Source organism: Cyclopterus lumpus, chromosome 20 (assembly GCF_009769545.1).
Source record: "Cyclopterus lumpus isolate fCycLum1 chromosome 20, fCycLum1.pri, whole genome shotgun sequence".
Lineage (NCBI taxonomy): Eukaryota > Metazoa > Chordata > Actinopteri > Perciformes > Cyclopteridae > Cyclopterus > Cyclopterus lumpus.
This window is the reverse complement of record NC_046985.1, coordinates 11,917,323-11,940,330: the sequence shown is the minus strand read 5'-3', so window position 1 is coordinate 11,940,330 and position 23,008 is coordinate 11,917,323. Positions and strand designations below refer to the sequence as shown.

The window sequence follows — 23,008 nt, the reverse complement described above, 5'->3', positions numbered from 1 at the left end:
CAAAGGTGGAGAGAGATTGGGCCTAGTTGGTGCTACTAGTACTCGCATGCTAATCCTGTTTTTTGACAGGAATGTAAACTGATATAATTGCTTTTCAGAGGCAGGAACGGCGGTTTATACAAGTGTGAAAGCACGGGAAAGGGGATTAGCATTATTTTGCATAATGCTGGGCAGGCACTGAATGGGGCATTGAACGCTTGACTGGGTGACAGAGATGAAAGAGAGATGAAATGCTCTACCCCTCTTCTCTTTCTCCCTCCCTCTCTCCCCTCCAGTCCTTCTCTCTCCGGCCGCTGTTGCCGGTAGAGGACTGTGTTTGCTGGAGAGGACCCCGGAAACACCAGCCTGGTGTTTTGCCCTGTTTGTTTGGATGCCAGCAGATGGAAGCTGTCATGTGAGGCAAAGTGTATGATAATAGAGTAACTGTGGTAAACTTCTGGCTTCCTAAGCCTCCATGTATATACTAAACTGCATCCCTACAGCACTGGAGTGTGCAATTATGTAGTGGATGGATGTGGCTCAGGTAGCATTTACATGGAAGGAAGGGAGCGGCTTTCATGGATCAAATCAAACTACACCGTTCTTACATTTTCCTTTATTGAGATGTTTACTAAGGATTTGGTTGGATATCGTCTGGGTAGAGGGAGCTGTGGAATTGCAAGGCAGGTGTGTTTTATGTGACCGCCTGCGTGTGTGTGTGTGTGTGCGTGTGTGTGTGTGTGTGTGTGAGAGCTCTGCTGGTAGTGGTAGGTGGGGGCATAAGGGTGGTGACGCAGCTTAAAATCGCCACCGTGACTTCCATATGACCCGACTCGACTTTGTGAGTAATTTATGATCAACCGTCATCATTGCTATTGCATCTGGCGTATGGAAATGATCCCGGGTCGAGGGAGGGGCGCGGGGTTGGGTAGTGGAGAACATGAACGCCACAAAAGCCGGTGTGGCCTGTTTTTGTTGTCTCTCATTGGACAGGATCCTCTTTCTTTGACCTTTTGCACGCCTTCCCTCGCCTTTCATATGTTAATGCTGGCCAGACCCGAGGAGGAAACATGCTGGAGCTGAGTGGAGGAGGACAAAGACTCCCTCTCTCTTTCTCTGCCTCCTTTCCACGCCATATCTCCTCTTTTCTTGCCTCTTCCCCTCTCAACAACTTGACAGACTTTGACATGAAAGGAAGTGAGTGCTTAGCGGACGGGAATGGCGGGGATGGTGTTCTCGCTGTGACCTGCACCACCTGTGAGGATCAAGTGCGATGCAGCGATCCTGGTTATGTGTATGTGGAGTGTTATTTTGAGTGGCCCTTGTAGTGTGTACTGCAGATCGGTAATCGTTTGAGCCGTGCCACCGGTAGTGTTACCGGTAGTGTTATCGCTCAGTTGGTTGAGGAGTGATTTGTTGCTTTTCGAGGGAATCTAGTCGAGTTGTCCTACAGGGTCTATATTTCTCCCGGTCTCTCTCAGCTCCTCTAACTCTACGTTCCTGCAACCAGTAAACTGCCTCTGGTGGGGTAAAAGGATACTAATATAGTTACTACAACCCTCCTCTAACATAATACTCCAGTGCACCACGGTTGAGCATGACGTGGGTTCGGGGCTCTTCTGGCTCTGTTATGGGAAGGGGGCATGTTATCTGTAGGAAATGTAATTTTTGTCCTCATTGAAATGGTTCATTATTGAGGGCCGTTATCTAAATGTTTTTGTTGCTGTTGGTCCTGCGCCAGTCAGGATTGCGTTACCCTCTCTCTCTCTCTCTCTCTCTCTCTCTCTCTCCTTTTCTCTCTCGCTGTCATGTCTCTATGTATGTCTCTCTCTCTTCTCGCCAGGCCTCCGTCAAGGGAAAAATAGAAAGAGGGGAATTTTTCTCTTCCCACTGTGCTCCGTCCCGTTCTCAGGCTCCACTGCCTATTTTGCATCGGCCATCTCATACAGGATATTAGCCATGGAAAAACATGGGTTTGGGTGTTTCATTTAGAATAATATGTTTATTCTTTTCATTTCAAAGTGGAAAGGGCGTGCTGGGGAAGAACAATTGGGGCCGTGTGTTCGAATACTCTTTCTGTTTGATCTGAGGTCCTGTGGGCCCTGGGGTTGGCTAAGACTCAGGTTTAGGTCAAATTAAATAGGCTGCTGACAAAATGAGGCTTCTCTCTTTCTCGCGTATTGACTCCGTGATTTGCCTTCTCTTTGGATGACTGTTGGTGTCTCCGTCTCATGTTCTCGGTTGCTTTCAGTCTTGTCTTTCATTTGCATCTCTGGATGTTCCTTTTTTTTCTGTGGCATGGCAGTCTAGTACAGAGGGGAGTTAATGGAAAACAGTGGTCGGGCTATCCTCACTGATATTTATTTTTACTTGATTGTCCGTGTAATATGTAACTACACTGATTTTATTTCTGTACATCAGTGTCGAATTGAAGCTGCAGCTACCTTTCAGACTGTGACATTACTTGTCCTCTATACTCGTTGATGCAGTCACTGTGAAGGACACTTGCTCAGCCCTCAGGTCCATGTGAGGGCCTCAACGTCCTCATCTTACAAATTCAACAAAGCAGCAGCTTTTGTTTTAGAAAGGTTTTTCCCTCTTGTATCTACCAACAAAATAAGGCACAGCACAAAAGGTTATATGTCACATTATAGCGATTGCTCTCAGAAGTAATTTCATTGGTTTAAAAGCTGACAAAGTAAAAACAAAACCAGCAAAAAATATGCACAACTACTTCACCCACAGAGGACTTAAGAAGACAAGCTCTGAGTTAAGAAGAGTGGAAAAGTTGATGAATGACTAAGTTCCTCCAGGTTTTAGAAAAGATACACCACAATAGCACAAGACGTCTCATGACAAATGATACATTCTCCCTCCTCGTTGGCCAAAGACAAAGGCGGGGATTGAAGAGGCAGAGAGCCCAGTCACAGGACAAAGTCGCATTAATAGACTTTAAGGAAAACATGAAGCAATAAGGAGAGAGTGATGCTGTATTACCATTGATTATTAAAGAAAAAAATCTTCGGTAAGATGAGATAACAATAATAAAATACGTGGTTCAAATCACCCTTATTTTCTCTTCGGTTCAGGTATATTATTTGTATGTGTGTTAGCATGTGCTCTTGTCCATGCATGCATGTATTTCTTATATGCAACATGATTGGCAGGTAGTATTCCTGAAGGCAATAACATGTAGATATCAAGGCCATTGGCAGGGCTTGTCAGGGAATAAGTGGCTGATTAATTATGCATGACTGGGCTTAAACAAACAGTGTAATGAGACATGAGAAGAATTTACCAAAGAATTTAGTTGCATGGAGACCTTCTCAGTATTTATAATTATAATTATTATAATAATAATAATAATAATTATTATTATAATAATAATCTTCTGTGACTTCATTAGCAGGATGGAAATTCCTAAATTACCACTCATATGGCCACACCAATTATGACTACTCAAGACCTTTTTGGAACTACAGGGATACAGTATTAAAAAACAGAATCTTACCTTTTCCAATGTAGTCTCCATCTGATCTAACACAGGCAAGCAAGCATGTGTCTTCACAACTCCCCCAAACAGGCTCCAGCCAACACTATTACTCTCAAACTCTGCCTTTTTCTTTCCTGGCCCGGCACAAGTCGTGGAATAATCTTTAATTATTTGCTTAAAAAAAAAAAAAAAAAAGAATAAGACTCCCTTTTTTCTGTGACAGTAAAGAAGAAGAGCAGAGCGGTTGCAGGAATGTTCTTGTATATGAAATTGTAGGTATTAACAGGGCCGGTTTTGTCAGTGGTTTCACTGATGTATCAGCTCTCTGCCCCTAGACTAAATAAAGAAGGGAGTTTTGCAGTGTTTAATCCCAGTTTAGATGAGAAGATATAAGAAGGCTTTGGAGGAATTGTTAAAAAAGCAAAGTATGGCTGAAGAATGGACCTCTTCTTTAACACAATACCCTAAACAAGTGTCAGAATGTGGTGATGGATGGTCTCGTGTTCCTTTTGGCTTGTCGGAGACACTCATCCTTATACCCATTTGTAATGTAAAAGTAGTGGCAGATTTTATTAAAAGACTAGACTGTACAGTGATGGCTTTCCCCCTTAGGTTATACGTATAATAAATAAAAAGAATAGACTACATACGTTTGAATATGCCGTATATATTAAGTATATATATGCCTCTATAAATATGCCGCAAGTATAATCGGTGAGTCTATGTGTTTGTGTTTTAGAGAGAGCAAAAGAAAAATGAATAGAAAAGAGAGATATTGTTTTCTTCTGCTGCCTTGTCGTTGACCTCCAGGGTGCCCTGGTTGTCACAATATGGGCAATGCAACATATATACCATATATATATATATATATATATATATATTAAAAAAAAGAGATATAGCAAAGAAAGAGACCTTCATTAAACATTGATAATTTAACAGGAAGTGCACACTGGGGGGATATTTTTTAGATTTTACAAGAAAGATCCTAATATGTTGTTTTGTCTCTCACATCAAATTGTGGTTATTTCCTGCAGCGAATGGCAAGGTAATGGGCCCATTTCATCTTGGTTCCCTCTCAGCGGGCTGTCGGTGGATTTGCGTGACACAGTGTTTATTTGATAAAAGAATATTATAGTGCTAATCTAAAACCATGCTAATTACATCTGACAGTTGTTTGTTTGTAGTGAAATCCAATTAAAATGTACACTTTTCAACTCAATTGCTCATCCCCCTCATTCTCTTTCTTCCCTCCCGTGGTAACTAGTAAAATCGCCTACGATGACATCAAAAACAACTGCGCTTTCCTGGTGGTTTTTGTGAGAATAGGGCAAACTCGCAACAGCTGTCAGAAAAAGGGGGTTTGTTTAAAAAGCAAATGGCTTTGGTCTAAAGTTCATTTGGAGACCTCTCTAATTAAATAGAGAGCCTAAAGCTTAAGTTAATTAGTAATTCCCGGGGTCCAGAAATTAGACCTGTCACGAGTATTCTAGCTCTTGGAAAGCCGAAAGGTATGTGTGCGTTTGTGTTTTGCGTGTTTTTCAACAAATCCCTTATGCATGCTCTCATCTCGGCAACACCAGTGTGCCTAATTTTGTGTTCATCTGTGCTTTTCGTTATGCAAAGCATACACACTTTTCCTGTTGAAATGCTCAAGACATTAATAGTCTTTTTGTGGCGTGTCAGAGAAGTGCTTCGAAGATGTTTAAGTGAGGGGCACATAGCTTGTGGCGTCAGTCAGGATACCTGCCCTATGATTATGTTTATGAAGATAATAACAGGGCTCGTGTCCCGCCGAGTATCGTCTTCAGAAATCAGTGGGGGTTTGAACTTTAAACTTTATTGTTACCCCGGGAGAAGAACTGGACGCCATGCCGGAGAAATGTCTGCACAGTAAGCGAGGTGTCTCCGTAACCTAACCGTGAGATGTAAAAGCAGATGTTCTCTTCTCTTCTGTCCTCCTCTCTTGTACTTTACAGTGTAATTGGACAGATAAGCACAGGTTAGGCAAACATAAATCAGCTGACTTTAACACAATAGAGAGACAAGATGTCCCTGCCTGTTCAGACCATAATAGAGTAATAACTAGCATTTGAGAAAGCCAGCAACCACGCTGCTGTGGTGCAATGCGTTGACTTATATGTGCTATCCTATGACTAGCTGTACTTCTGGCCTGTTTCTTGGTCACTTGATAGAGATAGACATCTTTCACCAAATAGGGTAACATTTGTGACATTTTTTTTCCTTTCCTAAAAAGGAATGAATCTGAGGCAACAAGTAAACGGAGTTGCTACATTAGTTTGTAATGCTTAATAATAGGTTCCAAAATATCTGCAGGACGTACTGCTCTTGCAAAACTGATTTCAGTGCTGGAAAAGTACGACATGCTTTTGATTTTCCGACCACTGCGTCTGTGACAAGGCAAGTATTTTAAGAGTATATCATGCTATATTTGAGGCCTAGAATAAGCTACATGTACAAGTTGTTTCACAAAAGTTGCAGTTATCACAGCTTACAAAAAGCAGAGAATCGGAGGCTCGCGGTAGTTGATTCAGTATAACCAGCCGCTTATATTTGCCAGGTTGATGTGAAATGCCTGCGTCAGAGACTGCTCTCTGTGTCTGTGAGTGTGTGCTATCCTTGACTGACGTGGACAATGTTTGCCTAACCTCTTCTGCGCTGCACCACCACGGCCTTGTCAATTTAAGTGTGTGTGTGTGTGAGAGAGAGAGAGTCCAGCAATGGTAGCTTTCATTTTTCATGTTCTCAGCAGTATTTTTTCTAAACAAACCTGCTGAGAGGGGTCTGAATCAACACAAATGAGTGATATTTTTTTTCTTTTTTTCTTGGGTGATATAGAATTGTGTGCATCTACACCCTCCGATAGAAAACACTTTTTTAGAGACCAGATATTTTTTTCAGGCTTTGTATTTAGCGGGATTATTAATTCCTCTTGGCAAATAATCCCACCCTGCCACCCCCTTGGACTTGCTATGTTATTGCAAGGGGAGTGTGTCTGTGTGTGCATGGTCTCATGCTTTTGCCTCATCCAAAGGATAAGGCTGTGATTTATGTAACAGCTAAGCCCTTTCATATTGTGTATGTTGTACCTTACAACAGCACGATGAGCAGGCTAGATTAATATTTATTTAGCACAGGCAAATCAAGGATTAAGCAGTCATCATTTTAGCACTAATCCATGTCTCTGGTGAGATGCAGAGACAAAGAGAGGCAGATTAGTAAACACACAACGCAACAAAACCACAATTAGTTGGTGACTTGCTCTCCTCATCTGTGCAGGACAGTAGATGTGCAACACGTGCACAAACTAAGTTTTGTCTAATTATTTTTTACTTACTTACCTACCGTTGCCGACCTTTTTCTCCCTGACTTTGAACTTTTCTTTCTCACCATCTTCTCTCTTCAAAAGAATCCCACATTGAAATTACCAGTGGTTTGTCTAATTCACTCATCTGACGTGAATGTGTCTCATGATCTTTCCACTGAACACACATGCACACACACATGCACACGCACATGCACACACACATGCACACACACATGCACACGCACACATACACACACACACACACACACACACAGACCGACACACATGCAAGAGCAATGAATACTTCTTTCTTAGCTCCAACCACGTGGGAGAAGGATAGTTTGCTTACACTGTGTGAGTCTTTGGGTGTGCGAGTGTGTGTTTGGAGTTACTTGGGAGTCTGTAAATAAAATTACATTCTTTACTAATTGAGTTAAACTGCTTTGCTGGAGATGTGGCAAAAAAAAAAAGGAAAAAAAGATGAAAGCTCCCTGTGTATGTTTTGTGTTTGTACGTTGCGAGGTCCATGTGTCCGTGTGTCTGAATTTGAATGTGTACGATGGTAATCTAATTATCTCTTAGCACTCTCAGGTGGTTACCAACAGGGATGCTGTGTGTCTATCACTGTTTGCTAGTTCTGTCCTCAAGCTTCAGCGTATGCAAAGTGTCAAAGTAGCCTTGAAAAACCAATAAACAAGAGCTAGAATTACAATTAAAAAAGTCGGGTGTGCGTATGTCTGTAGGGGGCAACCCCTCACATGGGGAGCAACAACAAGGAACAGCGAAGGGGCCAAAAAGAGCATTGGAGATCTGGTGCAGTGGAGTGAGGGGTGATTTTGGGAGGGCACGGGGGGGTCCAAACCAGATGTGAGGGCGATTGAGAGAAAATAAAAAGAAGAGAGATAAATAAAAAGAATGGACAGACGTGCTGCGATAGAGAAAGACAGGGAGAAGCACAGAGAGAGAGAATGGCATCCTCAGTTCCCCTTTGCCCTCCTTCCTCTCTCTCACCCGGCCACTGAATGTTAATGGCTTTTCTGCCTCACCCCCCTGTACGCACACACATATACCCCCCCCCCCCCACCCACCCCCCTCCAATCCCTCCCCATGGACACTGGTGCTTTGTTTGTGGCAGTGCTTCTATTCTTTCAAACTTAATTACCTTCTTGCCTTTTGTGGCGTCAGGGGCTGAAAGTTTTGCTCTGTGGCAGTGGAGGTCGTCACACATTCTTTGGCGGTGCTTTCCCTTAATCTCGGGGGTGGAGGTGGTGGGGGTAAAGAGAGCGAGGGGAAGAGTCGAGAGAGTGGAGCTTCTACCAGCGTGCACTTCTAAGGTGCTTGTAGTACTCCCCCCCCCCCCCTCCCCCCACCAACTGTGCACGCGTGCGTACGTACGCGTGCACAGTCATAATAGTCAGTGCATAGGCTGCCCTTTGTTTGTGTGGTTCATTTCCAATCAACCCTAATTAACTAGAGAGTGTTTCCAGATTGCCGGCAAAAGAAAAATCCCTATTTTTTTCACTCCCCTTGGTCTTTTCTGTTTTGAGTTTGAGGAAGGGGAGTAAAAAAAATGGAGGCATTAGCTATGTAGATTGGCTTTGCCTTTGATGCTGGAAAAAAATCTTTAGCAAGGGCAGCAATTGGTGACTGCGACCCAGCAGTGTCTGACTGTTTGTTTTCATGTTTCAGTTTGAGTTTAGTTTGAAATATTGCCTCTTCAAAGGCATGAGACTTGTGCATATATTTAGACTAGACTGTGTAAGCCCAAAGTCCATTTGTAAAAATGTTAAAGCCAGTCAAAGTTGTCTTTAATCCATTAAACTTTTTCTCTATGAAACTGGACAAGCAGAAGACACACACTAACATTGACCTGGGATACACATGAAAAAAAAACATCCATCCATCCATCCATCCATTTTCAATACCGCTTATCCTCATTAGGGTCGCGGGGGCGCTGGAGCCTATCCCAGCTGACATGAAAAAAAAACAGTTTAACAGAAATAAAATTTAACTGGGCTCTAAACTCAATAGGATGTTCTCAAGTCTTTGAGGTTGTTGCCTCTGAGCAGTGACTGGAGGACATGATAGTGTGTGTTCACCTCGTCCTGCTTTAAGTTGGGATGGGGGCTGGTGTAATCTGATCCTAAATCAGATTTTGGGACCCATCTGTGGCTTGAGTGATATGATTCTCTTGTTACTCAGAGACAAAAAAAGACAAACATGGCCCCTAGGTTCACTATTTGTTCTTACCTGGTCAACAAGTTTGTTTTTGCATACTTACCAATTTTTGTATCCTATGACGCTCTCGTCTCATATGTTGCTGATTATTTCCAAGGTCACCCAAATATATGTTTTTCTCTTAACAAAGAAATATCAGGTAAGCACCTGAGGGCAGTTGGGTGTATGTTACCTGAGCAACCAATAAGGGCCAATTTACTTGTCATCAACCTGAGGGATAGAACCTGCATACCTACTCTTGAAAAGAAAAAAAAGGCCCCTTCTGTCCTCTACATTTCTCTATTATCCTCCTCCACGAAACATTTCTCCCCATTCTTGGCCTCCTTCTACAATCCGAGATCATTGCTGATGTAGGCATAATTCTGATTTTGATTTGCTAAAAGGCATTTTTTTAGCAGAGTAGGTAATTTGTTGAACAAGATTCCTGTGCTAAATGGAGTGGGGCTTGCTTTAGGTGTCTGGGCCGCGCCTTGCTATAATGATAAGGTGTCTTTGGGTAATGAAGGCCTTTGCTTACAAGGGAGACACAGGGAAGAGGACAGGCGCACAGAAAAGGGTGTGGGGGGTATCAGGGAGATCTAGTGCATCTAGGGTCTAATATTACACCTCCAGGCCACAAACAAGGGCTGCATGAAAACCCTCTGTGAGATTAAGAAGTAAAGAAGACAAAAAACACTTGGTCACGAAAAAGCCTCCCCCTCTCATCCTTTTGCAATTTTCTCCCTCTGTCCTCCCTTTTAAGACTTTAAACAGAGAGTATTAGGCCCTCCTCTGTGATTGTCTGCATGTGTTTATATGTGTTTTTGCACGCATGCATCAGTGCTCTTTGATGGCAGCTGAAGCTCCTCTCGCATTGTGAGGAAGGAGATAATTCCCCTCCTCCTTCATCCATTTCGTTTTTCATCCTTCCATTTCTGCATGGCAACAAATAAACAGGTCTAATTAGACCAGAGTAGGCCTATTCATGGCACTGACAGTGGGAGATGGATGTAGGGGCTTTCACAGTGCCCTTCGCCTTTGTCTTTGGCTAACGCTTGGTGACATTTTGATAGAAGATTTGGTGTTAGACTGAGGGGCCACATGCCGAGACAGTGATGACCTTCTAGGAGACCTCAAGGAATGGACACATAGCCATAGTCTCACGCTGTCTTCTGACTTTGTTGTTTGACTTTACAAGCTTTCATGGGTCACCTTAAAGCTTCAGTGTGGATTTAATTTCATTAGTTATTGGCTGTGCTCACATATGTATCCAAACATTTTGACAAGTAGAGAGGAAAGAAACATTTTAAAATGCATCCCAAAGCACAAATCTGCCTAATTCCAGTGTTTACAGATCTTGTAAATATGCGCGGTAGTATTAACAGCGCTGTCTGCCCTTGCATTAGGATATCGGACAGCTCGTGATGAAGAATTTTAACCTAAAAGATCCCCGTGTAAACAAAGACGGCAGTGTGGCGACGCTGCAATTACAGGTTTGGCATTTAACAGTCTGCATCTGTGGCTAATGCGTGATAGTCAGCCCGGAGGACAAAAGCAGGAGGAGACCCTGACATCACCAGAAGCTCAGTAACTCAGGTCTGCACTGTGGACATGTTGCTGTAACACTTTGTCTATTATCAGCACATTTATTCCTACTTGACATGGGCCCCAACAAAGGCAGTTTTGGCCTTCATGGTAGATACAGGATCCAACCGGAAGTGCTTTTAACCGAGTCAGAGAGAGGAGAAAAGTTTGAAAAAAAGTGGAGAAATCCCCTGCTTTAGACTGCCTCTGTCTCTCAGGGAGCTACTGAAAAGCAGATGGAGGAGAGAGGCGGGGAGGGGGGAGAAAAACAATGGGCCAAAGAGTCTCTTAGACCCTTTCTCCCATCAGAACTAGCAGTGTCCAAACCAGGCATTCCTGGGCTATTATTTGCCTTTCACTGGATCTGATCTGCCACTTTAATTACCTCAGTGTATGTGTGTGTTTGTGTATGTGTGTGTTTTCTATGAGCCTGTGTCCGTGTGCATGTGTGTGAAAGCAAGGGGACATGCTTAATTAAAAAACAGAGGTAGCAGCGGCTCAGGCCATATCTTTTGTTCTTCTGTTAAAAGAAGGGAACTGTTTCTGCTGTGTGGAAAAACCTATCGCTCTCTTTCAAATGAAAGTAGTGTGGTTGGTTAGCAGAGCGAAGGAAGCCAGTGGGGGGTGTGGCGGGGGGGGGGGGGGGGGAAGGTTTCCTACCTAGCAGTAACATGATCTGTCTTAAAAGAAACAGGAGTGGACACTACTGCGCTGAAAGGTGCGAAGCCTGGGGAATAGGGCAAAACAAAGCACGGCAGGTATTTATTCTTTAAAAAAAAAAAAAAGGTCAGGTAATCAGCTGATTACAAGTTATCAAAATGATCTGTACAAGTCTCAAGATTTTAGTGGTGCTTCTATTATAACCACTAATACCATTTTAGACAGTTACGTTATTGTTGGCAGGCAGCACATATGCAAACAGCTGCTAACCTGCTAGTATTAATGGTCATATCTCAGGGCCAAGTGCTTTAACACATTGGCTTATCCAAGACAAGACATAATTCCATACTTAAAGTGTTAGGATGCATGATTCATAAACCTCAGTGTTTTATGTCCGAGCTACAATTCAAAGGGGTTGCTCCCCAATGATATAAGCAGTGAAATGACACCAGTGACAAGTAGTAAATCCTGTCTTATGCGTCACATTAGCTCTCAAACCCACTGCTTCTGAACAGCTTTAACCTCTATCACATTCAAGACACACCTTGGTAAGAGGGACACTGTTGTAAAACTGAAGTATGTATGTTTGACTGCAGGAAGAAGCCCAGTGTGTTGTTTTGACACTACGGTGAGCATAATGGAGGATTTATGGTAATACGATAACTAAACTGTAGTTTAAGTGGATGTAGCAGAGCCTTTATCTTCTTTATTTTTTCTTACAGCCAAAGTCAGTGTATGTTCTACCTCTGTCAAACAGGCAGCACAGATATACCTAAAATTAAGACATTTGTGGTGAAACAGGCTCAGGATGTGTGTGTTAATACCATTCTTGTGGCATGACACATATTTGGTCTGTTTCAACTCTTTGCGTGTAAATGCTGCTAATTTCTTTGCGATTACAAGTGTGAGTTAACCTGCAGACATATGTGTTTGTGTATAGGTGTGAACAAAACTAGAGTTGCTATCTTCAGGATCTGTGCCTTTGGCAAAAAATGTCTTCAGTTAGAACATAAATCAGATAAGGTGTTATGTTTGTTTTGAATTTTCTTGATCAAACACTTGGTTCGATTTTACTGCATCAGGATAGTGAAGCTAGGTATTTGCCACAGAAATGTACAATGTTTACTAAAGACATTTTTCAAGTTCACTCCAATAAGATTGCTTGTAAAAATGTGATCAAATTAACAATGTTTGCTCTAGAACTACGCTTTACGCTAACATGACAAAGGTCTACCTCCTTTTGCCACAGCCATGCTGAGCAGAGAAACACTGGCACTCATTTTCGGCTCCTTAGGAATGTTTCTTTAATCTCAGGAATAGAGAGACTGAAACGGAGTAAGACAGAGAGAGAGAAAACATCATTCAGCCCTTTTAATCTATCACCAGTCCCCATGGAATCATCTCTGGGATATGTCAGATTAGACCTGATTATAGCGCGTGCACACACACACACATGCATGCACACACACACACACACGCATGCACCCACAAACATATACACACATGTTTGATTTCATTCCTCACGCTTTACTGTCCCTCCCACTGGCTTTGTTTGGCCCTGGATTGTTGCAGATTAATCCTCTAATTGCTTTGTAGCTTTGTTGTGAGAGGGAGGGAGTGTAGGAAAAGCGAGGGAGAATTAAGCAGCAGGTGGATTGGGTTAAAGGTTAACATGGCTCTTTAAAGCTTTCTTTTAATGCCAGCTCATTTACACGCAAGCATCTGAAAGGCGCTGGTACTGTATCAAGTGAAAAAAAAAAACTGGCTTGCACAACTAGCTCATTTGTTGCATTTAGCTAAGCAAGAAAGCAGTTTCTTCGAAGCAATGACGCTTCAGTTCTCAAGCATATAGTAGGTGATGAGAAATTAATACAAAACAAAATTAAATTACTGTGAGTTTGTGGGCTTAGGAGGCTTTTTTCTGAGACCATTTGTGTGTGCCTTTACGTTGGCATTTGTGGCTTGTTGTGGAAAGCCAAGAGATTGAAGTAGTGAGCGGTTGAGAGATGGGCAGCCACCCAGGATTGATAACATCTCACTGGTATTCCAAACATCATTCTTCATGGAAGCTCATTCTCTTTCTCCTTCTCTCTCTCTCTCTGTCTCGCTCTATTTCTCTCTCCCTCTTTCTCCCTCTTTCTCTCTTTTTCTCTCTTTTATTTATGGCTAATATATGAAAATATACACATGTTATTAATGTAAATACTGTAGTATGAAGTTTCCTGAGTTATTCCTTTATTGCACTGTTGCAAAATGTGTTCTACCTTTCCTGAGCTGCATGACAATATATAGTTTCATACTCGCCTGGTCCACACAAAGTCATACCTTCAGGGCATTAATAGGTTAATAGGTGTGCCCTAATTAGCCACTCCTGACTGGTAAGAACATGCCAAGGCTGAATTAGCCAATGATTGAAGGCTCCTCTAACTCTAATTCACCCTTCCTCTTAGAGGAATATCCTAACTGTTCTGCATATATGTTATTTAATAGATTTCAAGATTCATAATATTCCATTTGTTTGTTAGTTGATTTGTACATAATGTAAGCATATGCAAAGCTAGCTTGTTGTGTGTGTGTGTGTGTGTGTGTGTGTGTGGGCGCGCGCGTCTAGCCTGGTAACATAATATGTTAACAAACAGGACAAAACAGAGGACTAAACAGAGGCAAAACTGCTTCCAGTGTTGCACAGTGGTATGTCGATCAAAATGTCTATTTACTGGACAATTGAGTTATTCCTATAAACTTTCCTATTGCCAGCTGTCGTGGGAGCTGCATCATTCATTTATTTACCCTGTTTCCAAACTGGTTCCTGGGGCCAATAAGAGATAAAACCACTTTTCAAAGGTTTTCATGGTGCTAGCTATATAACACTTTGATTTTTGTTCTGGAAGGTGGGAGGCTATACAGAGATAGAGGACTGTCATGTTGTGTTGTTACATATGCAATATGGAAATCACCAACCTGTGCTTGAAAAATGTCTCTGATCCAAATGAGGTTGGCAACAACACAGTTAGGACGAGGTTGAATGTGGGGTGGGAGTACGTTGGAGTTAATTGAAACCAAGTTAATAGTGGTTTAGAATTAGCCAACATTATCTGCTGTTGGACACAGGTAGTTGAACAACACCATTTACTAAATCCCCATTGTCCTTTTTTATTTCTGTCTTTCCCAACTCAGGTCCCTGTTAGGTTGGATGAGATGAGATCCCTATGTAGTGGTCGTCATGGCAACTTGTGACTCTCCCCCTATGGTGTCATCACGGCAGCAGGAACATGGTGGCCAGAGGCTGGACGCTGCTGCTGAGGACAACTCCGTCATTGCCATGGAGACCAGTGTCGCCAACAGCAACAACGCCGCCAACAACAACAACAACCAATTGTCGCCTGCTGCCATTGGAGAGCCAAAGAATGGCCTTGGAGAGCCCGCTGTGAGCCCGCTGAGGTCCACTTCTACCCCCACCAATGTCAGTGCAACCACCGGCCCTGTACCTGAACAGAGTCGGAGAGAAAGCTTTACTACTGGTAACACAGGGAGTGTTACCGGGACTTTACCAGGAGGAGGAGGAGCAGCTTTGGGTTCGGACTGTTCTGCCCCTGCCACATCTCCTGTGGCACCGGCAAAGGAGATCCCCTGCAACGAATGTTCTAGTTCCTTTTCCAGTTTACAAAAATACATGGAGCACCACTGCCCCAACGCCCGTCTGCCTACCACTGTAGGTCATGAGGAGGGTGAGGAGGTAGAAGGGATGTTAGGGGAGGAGAGTGAAGATGAAAGAGATCGCGAGGTGGGTTCTGCCGAAGTGGGAGAAATGAACAGCGAGATGGAGATGGAAGAGGATAGTGATGTGGAGAACCTGAGCGGCGAGATCATCTACCAGCCCGATGGCTCTGCCTTCATCATGGAGGACGCCAAAGAGCAGTGTGGCAACCAGGGGGGGATCTCTGGGCCTCTCCAATTTAGGGGCCTGCTGTCCCCCCAGACCTTCCCCAATGCCCAGGTCAGCAGTGGCCAGAGTGGCCTGAGCCCAAGGGGAGAGCGTTTGGAGCTGCCCGCTGCACCCATGTCCTTCTACCCCCAGATCATCAACACCTTCCACATCGCTTCATCCCTGGGAAACAACCCCCTAGTGGCCGACCACCCCTCCTTCCCAAATACCTCAGCTGGAGGGCTGGCGAGCACTGGTCCCGTGTTGCACAGTTTTCGTGTCTATGACCTCCGCCACAAGAATGACAAAGACTATCTGAAGGCGGATGGTGCAGCCAAAAACTCCTGTGTGTCCAAAGATGTCCCTAACAATGTGGACTTGTCCAAGTTTGAGGGTTGTGTGGCCGATGGGCGGCGGAAGCCTGTGCTGATGTGTTTTCTGTGCAAGCTGTCTTTTGGCTACAGCCGTTCCTTTGTGACACATGCTGTCCATGACCACCGTATGACCCTGAATGATCAGGAGCAGAAGCTGCTGAGCAACAAGCACGTCTCTGCCATCATCCAGGGCATCGGCAAGGACAAAGAACCTCTTATAAGCTTTCTGGAACCAAAAAACCCCCCAACTCTGTGCTACCCCAATTTCCCACACCTGCTAACTTCCTAGGGCCAGACACGGGGCTCCGCGGTTTGTGGAACGCTTTTCACAGTAGTGGGGAGAGTACCGATTCCCTTCAGGCAGGTTTTGCCTTCCTGAAGGGCAGTGCCAGCAGCTCATCTAATGACCAAATCCCTAGAACCATGCCAAAGGCTGAGACCAACCCAAACCTCGGGGGCGGGGCTGGTGCTCACAGAACCCCCAGCGGGAGTTCTGCTGCTGCCACTGTTGGCAACCTGGTAGGTCAGAACTCTGATAGTGACTGCAAGGGCCACGTTAGGGACACATGCACTTTGCAACCCAATGGGCCGGACCTGAGCCAGTACCCGCATGTCAAGCGGGAGCCCAGTGCAGTTGGAGGAGACAGTCCAGAGCAGGATGATGATGCTTACTCCAATGGTGGTGGAGTAGAAATGGAGGCAGATGAGGAGGAGGAACAGACCATGGCGATGACAGGCCAGCGGACCGACAGCACCAGTAGCAAAGATTTCCCTATCTTAAACCAAAGTATTTCCCCCCTTTCCAACAGTGTGCTAAAGTTAAACAGTGACAGCAAAGGCCCTGCATCCACCTCCTTTTCCTCCCTGCCTGCATATGAGAAGCTGGAGATGGAGAAGAGCTGCCTGTCCACTGCCCTGGCAGCAGCCAGAGAGCGGGAAAAGCAGCAACGACTCAACCAATGAAGCTCTGGCAGGACAGGATGGGTCGTCGCCATCCTCCCACCCCCTTGACATGATGATGTTGCGCAGAGATGATGAGAGTCCTGGACCTCTGTATCAACACACAGGAAATCCCAGTACACCTGGAACTCCAGGGACACCTGGTACCCCTGGTCCAGGGGAAGGTTCCCCAGGTAGTGGGGTGGAGTGCCCCAAGTGTGACACAGTCTTGGGATCTTCACGTTCTCTAGGAGGGCATATGACGATGATGCATTCACGTAACTCCTCGCAAGACTCTGAGTGTCCCAAGTGTAACTGGCACTACAAGTACCAGCAGACGCTGGACGCCCACATGAAGGAGAAACATCCAGAGTCTGGTGGATCATGTGCATACTGCCGCACTGGACAGCCTCACCCTCGTTTAGCCAGAGGCGAAAGCTATACCTGTGGATACAAGCCTTTCCGCTGTGAGGTCTGTCTATCTCATTTACCATCTCTATGGACTTCTGTTTATATCTTTTTTATCTTTCAAAAATGTCTGAATTATGATCATTCTGTTTTTATTGGTGTGCGTTTTATAAGCCAACTTATATCCTTGATTTAACAAAAATTAATCACTTGGTTTGGTGGACATATGCTGATAGAAACATACCATTATTTTAGCAATATAGGAGATGTATACCATGCATATCATACCCTGTATTAATTCTTACCTTTTAGGTATGCAACTACTCAACCACCACCAAAGGCAACCTAAGCATCCACATGCAGTCGGACAAGCATTTGAACAACGTACAAACGCTCCAGAACGGTGGCACTGAGGTACAATACAACCACAACCATAACCATGCCAATCCTGTGCCCAGTGCCAGCCTTGGTGGAGGCTGCGGTGCACCCTCGCCATCGAAGCCCAAACAGAAGCCCACTTGGCGTTGTGAGGTAATGAAACAACAGTGTCATTGGAGCGCTGTGGTAGTCTAAACAATAAGACAATTATTTCCCTCAGTGACACTATGTCTATTAGTCTTCTTGGCCACATCATCTGACCTCTAGTCATTATAATACAGAATTGTTCATACATTCTAGCATCATCTCCAAATATTGTATAACTAAAATAAATTTAGGACAATTATCAAATGAATTACTATTGAATGACTATTTGAAGTGTAAAACAATGCTTTGATAATGATAATGACACTAGCATAGTCAGACGCCCTTAAAAGTCAAATGTATCCCACCTTTCTTCCAACAGGTGTGTGACTATGAGACCAATGTTGCACGGAACTTGCGAATCCATATGACTAGCGAGAAACACATGCACAACATGATGCTGCTGCAGCAGAACATGAAGCAGATCCAACACAGCCTCCATATGGGCCTGGCCCCGGCTGAGGCAGAGCTCTACCAGTACTACCTGGCTCAAAACATGGGCCTGGCAGGTGTAAAGCTGGAGAGCCAAGCAGGCAGCAGTGGCCCAGATGCTCAGATGATGATTAACCCGTACCAGCTAGATCCTGCAACCGCAGCGGCTCTTGGATCTGGTCTAGGTGAGTGATACTAGAATATAAATTAAATAATCGTTTTCCCGAGTAATTAATTAAAACGCAAACACAAAGGCATTTCTGCTGAAGGTGTGACAAAGTATTTGGCTTTTGGATTTATTTGCCCTCCAGGTTCTTTTTTTAATTTTTTCTGTTCATCTTTCACATTCATTTCTATGTGTTTTGTCTCATAAACCTGATGCCATCTGGGTATTGTTTTTCAAATTTTTTTTTATCTCTGTGCCTTTCCTTTGTTGCTCTTCATTTTTCTTCATTCCCTCTAACCTTTTCTTTTTCTGCTCCCGTCCTTTTTACCTTGCCCCCCTCCACACCCTCTTCTCTTTTTCTCTTCCTCATATCTCTGCACTCATATTGTCCCTCTGTCATTGTCTCCTTTCTTTGACCCCTCTCACTGATTAAAAAATGATTATGAGACGCCACATGAGAATTATTCTTAATCTTTCATTTGTAATTTTCTTAAGTCAGCTTAATCCCTGCCCATACACACCCCACCCCACCTTTGCTCACCCTGGAGAGGACTCACACTCACATGCACACACATACACACACTCTCACACAGCAGGAAGCGGATTCCCGTAGGAGTGAGAGAGATTTAACAATGACCCTGTAGTGTTACACACCCACTCCCTCTTCTAGTGTGGAGGTCACAGCCCAGCCAGCAGATGTACTCTCAGTGAATTACACTGATAACACACAGCTCCCCATAGTGAGCACAGCTGTACATAGGTTTCGATGGTGTGAGCAGGATATTTATAAATTCACCTGATACAAACATGCACCCCTTACATGAAGGATGAATATACGTGGTGAAATGCATAGACACTATTCAGATAAACACATTCTAAATGTCATCTCACATTTAGCATCTCATTCAGGTAAAAGTGTGTCATGTTTACAATTAAACCAGCACACACCGCCACATAAACAGTCATCTAGCCATCCACTAATTAGAGGATTATACTTGAACTGATTCAAATGATTTGTAATTGTTAGATACTCTATGCTCCCAAACACAGTGTTGAGATATTATCTGAAAAATGACATGATTAGCTTTGGTAGCATGCATGGCAAGACAATGAAGGGATCAAACGAAAGAGTTAATTATATTTCTATGAATGGCGGATCTTTTTGTTCTCACAGGGGGCAGGCAGAAGAAAGAGACAACTTGTACAATGCATTGATCAGCTTTTCAAATCTCTGCGTGGATGTGAGAAAAAGCCTGGAGCCCTAAAACCGTTGTCCCACCATTGCTGAGAGCAGTAATTAAAGCTACCTGATGAGCGAGTTAGCAAGTTGAAAAGGATGATTGTAATTGATCCTGATTCAATCCTATTAGGGTTTTTTTATAGACAAGACTTTGTAAGGAGCCCTAGCCCTCTGCAAGGCTTTATTTTATCAAATCCTTTTGTGTGAGAGAGGCCAGCATGGAGGACTCACTTTTCTCTCCACACTTAATTTCATTAAAATAGTTTTTTTCTATTTCTCTCTCTCCTTTATCCCTCACTATGCATGCCAGCCTTTCATTTTCATCCAAGCTTTGTCTTTCTGTCATACCTCTTTGTTTTGATGTATCTTTCTGTGCGTACTGCCTGCCTTCTAGCTGACATTTTATCCTTCCATGCTTCCATGTATGTAATCCGTATGAGAGCCCTAGGTTTTAAACACCTTTTTGGCATTCCTCTTTGCGGTCTAACTTTATTTTTTCACAAATGTTCTCCACAGTGAGTAGTGACCTCTCAGCTGAGTTGCGTCTTGCCAGTGGTCAACTGATGGCAGACGACCTATCCCTGGTGTCCTCTGGTGGAATGGGGGGTATGTCCTCATCCGACCCCTCCCTCTCCTCCTTGTCTCCACCTATCAACGACCCCTCACTGCGCCTCTACCAGTGTGCCGTGTGCAACTGCTACTCCACGGACAGCCTGGAGGTTCTCAACGCCCACGTCAATGCCGAGCGTTCTCTGCCCGAAGAGGAGTGGCGCTGCGTGGTTGGCGACGTCTACCAGTGCAAGCTCTGCAGCTACAACACCCAGCTTAAGGCCAACTTTCAGCTGCACTGCAAGACCGACAAGCACATGCAGAAGCACCAGCTGGTGGCTCACATCAAGGAGGGAGGCAAAGCCAACCAGTGGAGATTAAAGTGTGTGGCCATTGGCAACCCCGTGCACCTCAAGTGCAATGCCTGTGACTACTACAGCAACAGCGTGGATAAACTGAGACTACATGCCACCAACCAGAGGCATGAGGCTGCCATCCGCCTCTATAAGGTAAAAACACATTATTATGTTTGCCAGACACTGATATTATATTATATAACATAAAGCTATAATAGCATTCCTACTGGTATGCATCTCAGGGGAACACTATTATTTTTAAGGTCAGATTGGAAAAAAAGCACACACTTTTTTGTTTACAAATAATTTGCCCCATCCTCTTGACTGCACTGTCACATGGATATAAGGTTCCCATGAGAAGGGAATGTCCGAGATGGAAAAGGTCACTGGTAGAGCACCCAGGATGATTTCCATCAGATGTGGGTGTATGTCCTGCTTACGACCAGCTGGCAGTACTGTTACTGTTAATTATACACAAGTGACGTACTATCAGCAAGTTTAAAGTGTTTGAAAATTCTGATTATCTTCAGCTTTAAGAAATGTGCTTTCATAAGAAGGGTGTAAGAGCATATAACGACTTTATCACATAACTTAAAGAAACAAACGTTACCATTTAAAAACAAATATAATATTTTATATTTTAAATTATGTCAAACAATGACTTCACATTTTGTTTTGAAAATATACATGTATGGAAGTATATTTTGATGTAATAGATTTCAGAATGAAGATTTCCAGAAGCACACACATTTATGCACACATTCACACAGTTCTTCTGCAGAAAAACAAGCTTGGGAATATTTAGTCGTGTCACTTATTTAAGTAATTAAACACTTCACTCTCTGAGCAATAAACAGTTCCTGCAAAGAAATTCCAACACAACCAATATTTGGCATCTTTCTCATCTGTATTTCAGATGATTTAGTTTGTCAGACGTCTCCCTCAACTTAATAAGATGCTGTTACATTTCCGAGGCCTTGACCTACAGGATCAAGTGCATTACATTAATGAGGATTTCTTTACTACTGTACCCGACATTTTGCATGTAGACACAGTAGTAAGAGGAACCTGGTTGTGTTGCGCCACTCAAGTATTTTCAACCAAGTCCCGAGACCTGTCCCAAGTCAAGAGAGGCAAGTCCCGAGTCAAAAGAGGCAAGTCCCAAGTCAAGAGAGGCAAGTCCCGAGTCAAGTCAAAGTCTTGGTTTGGGGGAAGTTATCAAGTATTTTTAAGTCCAAAAGGCTAAAGTCCAAGTTAAGTCACCAGTCATTGCTGTTAAAGTCCAAGTCGAGTTGCAAGTCTTTTGGAATTTTGTCAAAGTCTAGTCAACAAATTTGTGACTCAAGACTGACATGAACGCGAGTGATGTGACTCGAGTCCACACCTTTGCAAGAAACTAAGATAAGCTTAAGATGGGAATCTGCAATATTACATTTATAAAAGGAGTCTTACTCCATAAACCCACAAGACTGAAGTCAAAAATGTCAATCCTTTTTTTGTGAAAGATGTTCCTGCATTATACAGTGATCTTGAAGGAATTGCATTTATTCATAAATCTGTGTCTGATTATTACGTACAGTTTCCAGCCTCGAGTGGATTTAGAACACTGGCATTCTTAAGGTTATTTAAAACAGTCGTAGTTGACCTAAACAGGATGTACGTATTGACACAGACTTGGTAGTTTGGGGAGGCTGAACTTGGCATGGGATGAGTTGGAGATGTCTATCCTCAGGGATTGTTCACTAATTGCATTGAACTAATTACAGTGTATAAATTCTTTATAAAAGTGCTGCTTGCACATTGGCCCACATATCGCTAACCTATAGGACCAGCTTGATTAGCCCAGACTTTAGTGTGTGTGTGTGTGTGTTTGTGTGCCTACATTAAGTGTTGAGCCGTTCTAACCAGCTATTGATTAAAATGACGCAGTAGCCAAATAGATCAAAACTGGCAACTATGTAGTCGTGCAAAAAAATCTATTTCTAACAGTTGTGATTAACTGTACAAACCCAAGAAGTACAATAAACAGTTCAGAAATAAAACAGAGGCTTTCCTAATTTAGATCTTATTTTGCTTTCCAAGAAATGTAACAAGTAAAGCAGGGGAGTAAAGTTTTGCGGCACAGACAAACAACATTGTGTGCAGGCAAGTGAGAGTCATCCGAATGCCCCCTCAGTGCCCCCACACACACACCCCCCCCCCCCTTGTACCTCATCTACCCACCCACCCCACAGGCCTCAACAAATCTGTTCCACAGATGACGCTTTTAATGCCTCTGGCAGAAATCCCACTATTTTACCCTTGGACATGTGGTATTAAAGCGGAGAGAGGCCGAAAGAAAGCATAGAGCAGCAGAGCAGAGGCAGAGGGAAAAAAAATCATTTCTTTATTTGACCAGAAAAACACCTCTCCTTTTATGTATTGGCAGAGGTGAAAAGCACATGGGGATGGAGGTAGCTTGGCCGGGCACATAAAAGATCCGAGTGTTGACGACTTTACCATCTGTTTTTTTGGAAACACAGAATATCTTTATGGCATGGGAAACCATTTGAAGATACAAACAAAAAGCATATTCATGAGATTTTATGGCTGCTTTGTAGCAGCAATGGAGTACTTCTAAGGGGAATTGAGAGTTTTAAAGTGGTTTTTTTCCAGACTTTGAAACTGCAAGAGGCAAATGACATTAACAGCACATGGACATCAAGTCATCTGGTGTCCAGGGCACAGCAGGTGGCCCAGGAAGTCATACGGCTTATATGGAAAAAGCGGAGGTCCACGCCTAGCTGCTTATTGGAGAAGAAGTATAGGAAATCCGATTGGTTTGTTTTTAATAAGAGTC

The 23,008-nt window shown here is 43.5% G+C and overlaps 1 protein-coding gene across 1 annotated transcript in view; it reads left to right on the top strand.

Annotated features, from left to right (window-relative positions):
- The window catches only part of zfhx4 (zinc finger homeobox 4), a 76,691-nt gene that overhangs the window by 5,631 nt on the left and 48,052 nt on the right, over positions 1-23,008 (top strand). The window contains 6 exon segments of the mRNA XM_034560302.1: positions 14,436-15,799; positions 15,802-16,496; positions 16,498-16,968; positions 17,217-17,435; positions 17,749-18,043; positions 19,781-20,322. Of these exon segments, the coding sequence (XP_034416193.1) occupies positions 14,482-15,799; positions 15,802-16,496; positions 16,498-16,968; positions 17,217-17,435; positions 17,749-18,043; positions 19,781-20,322 (3,540 nt within the window). The 5' untranslated portion in view covers positions 14,436-14,481.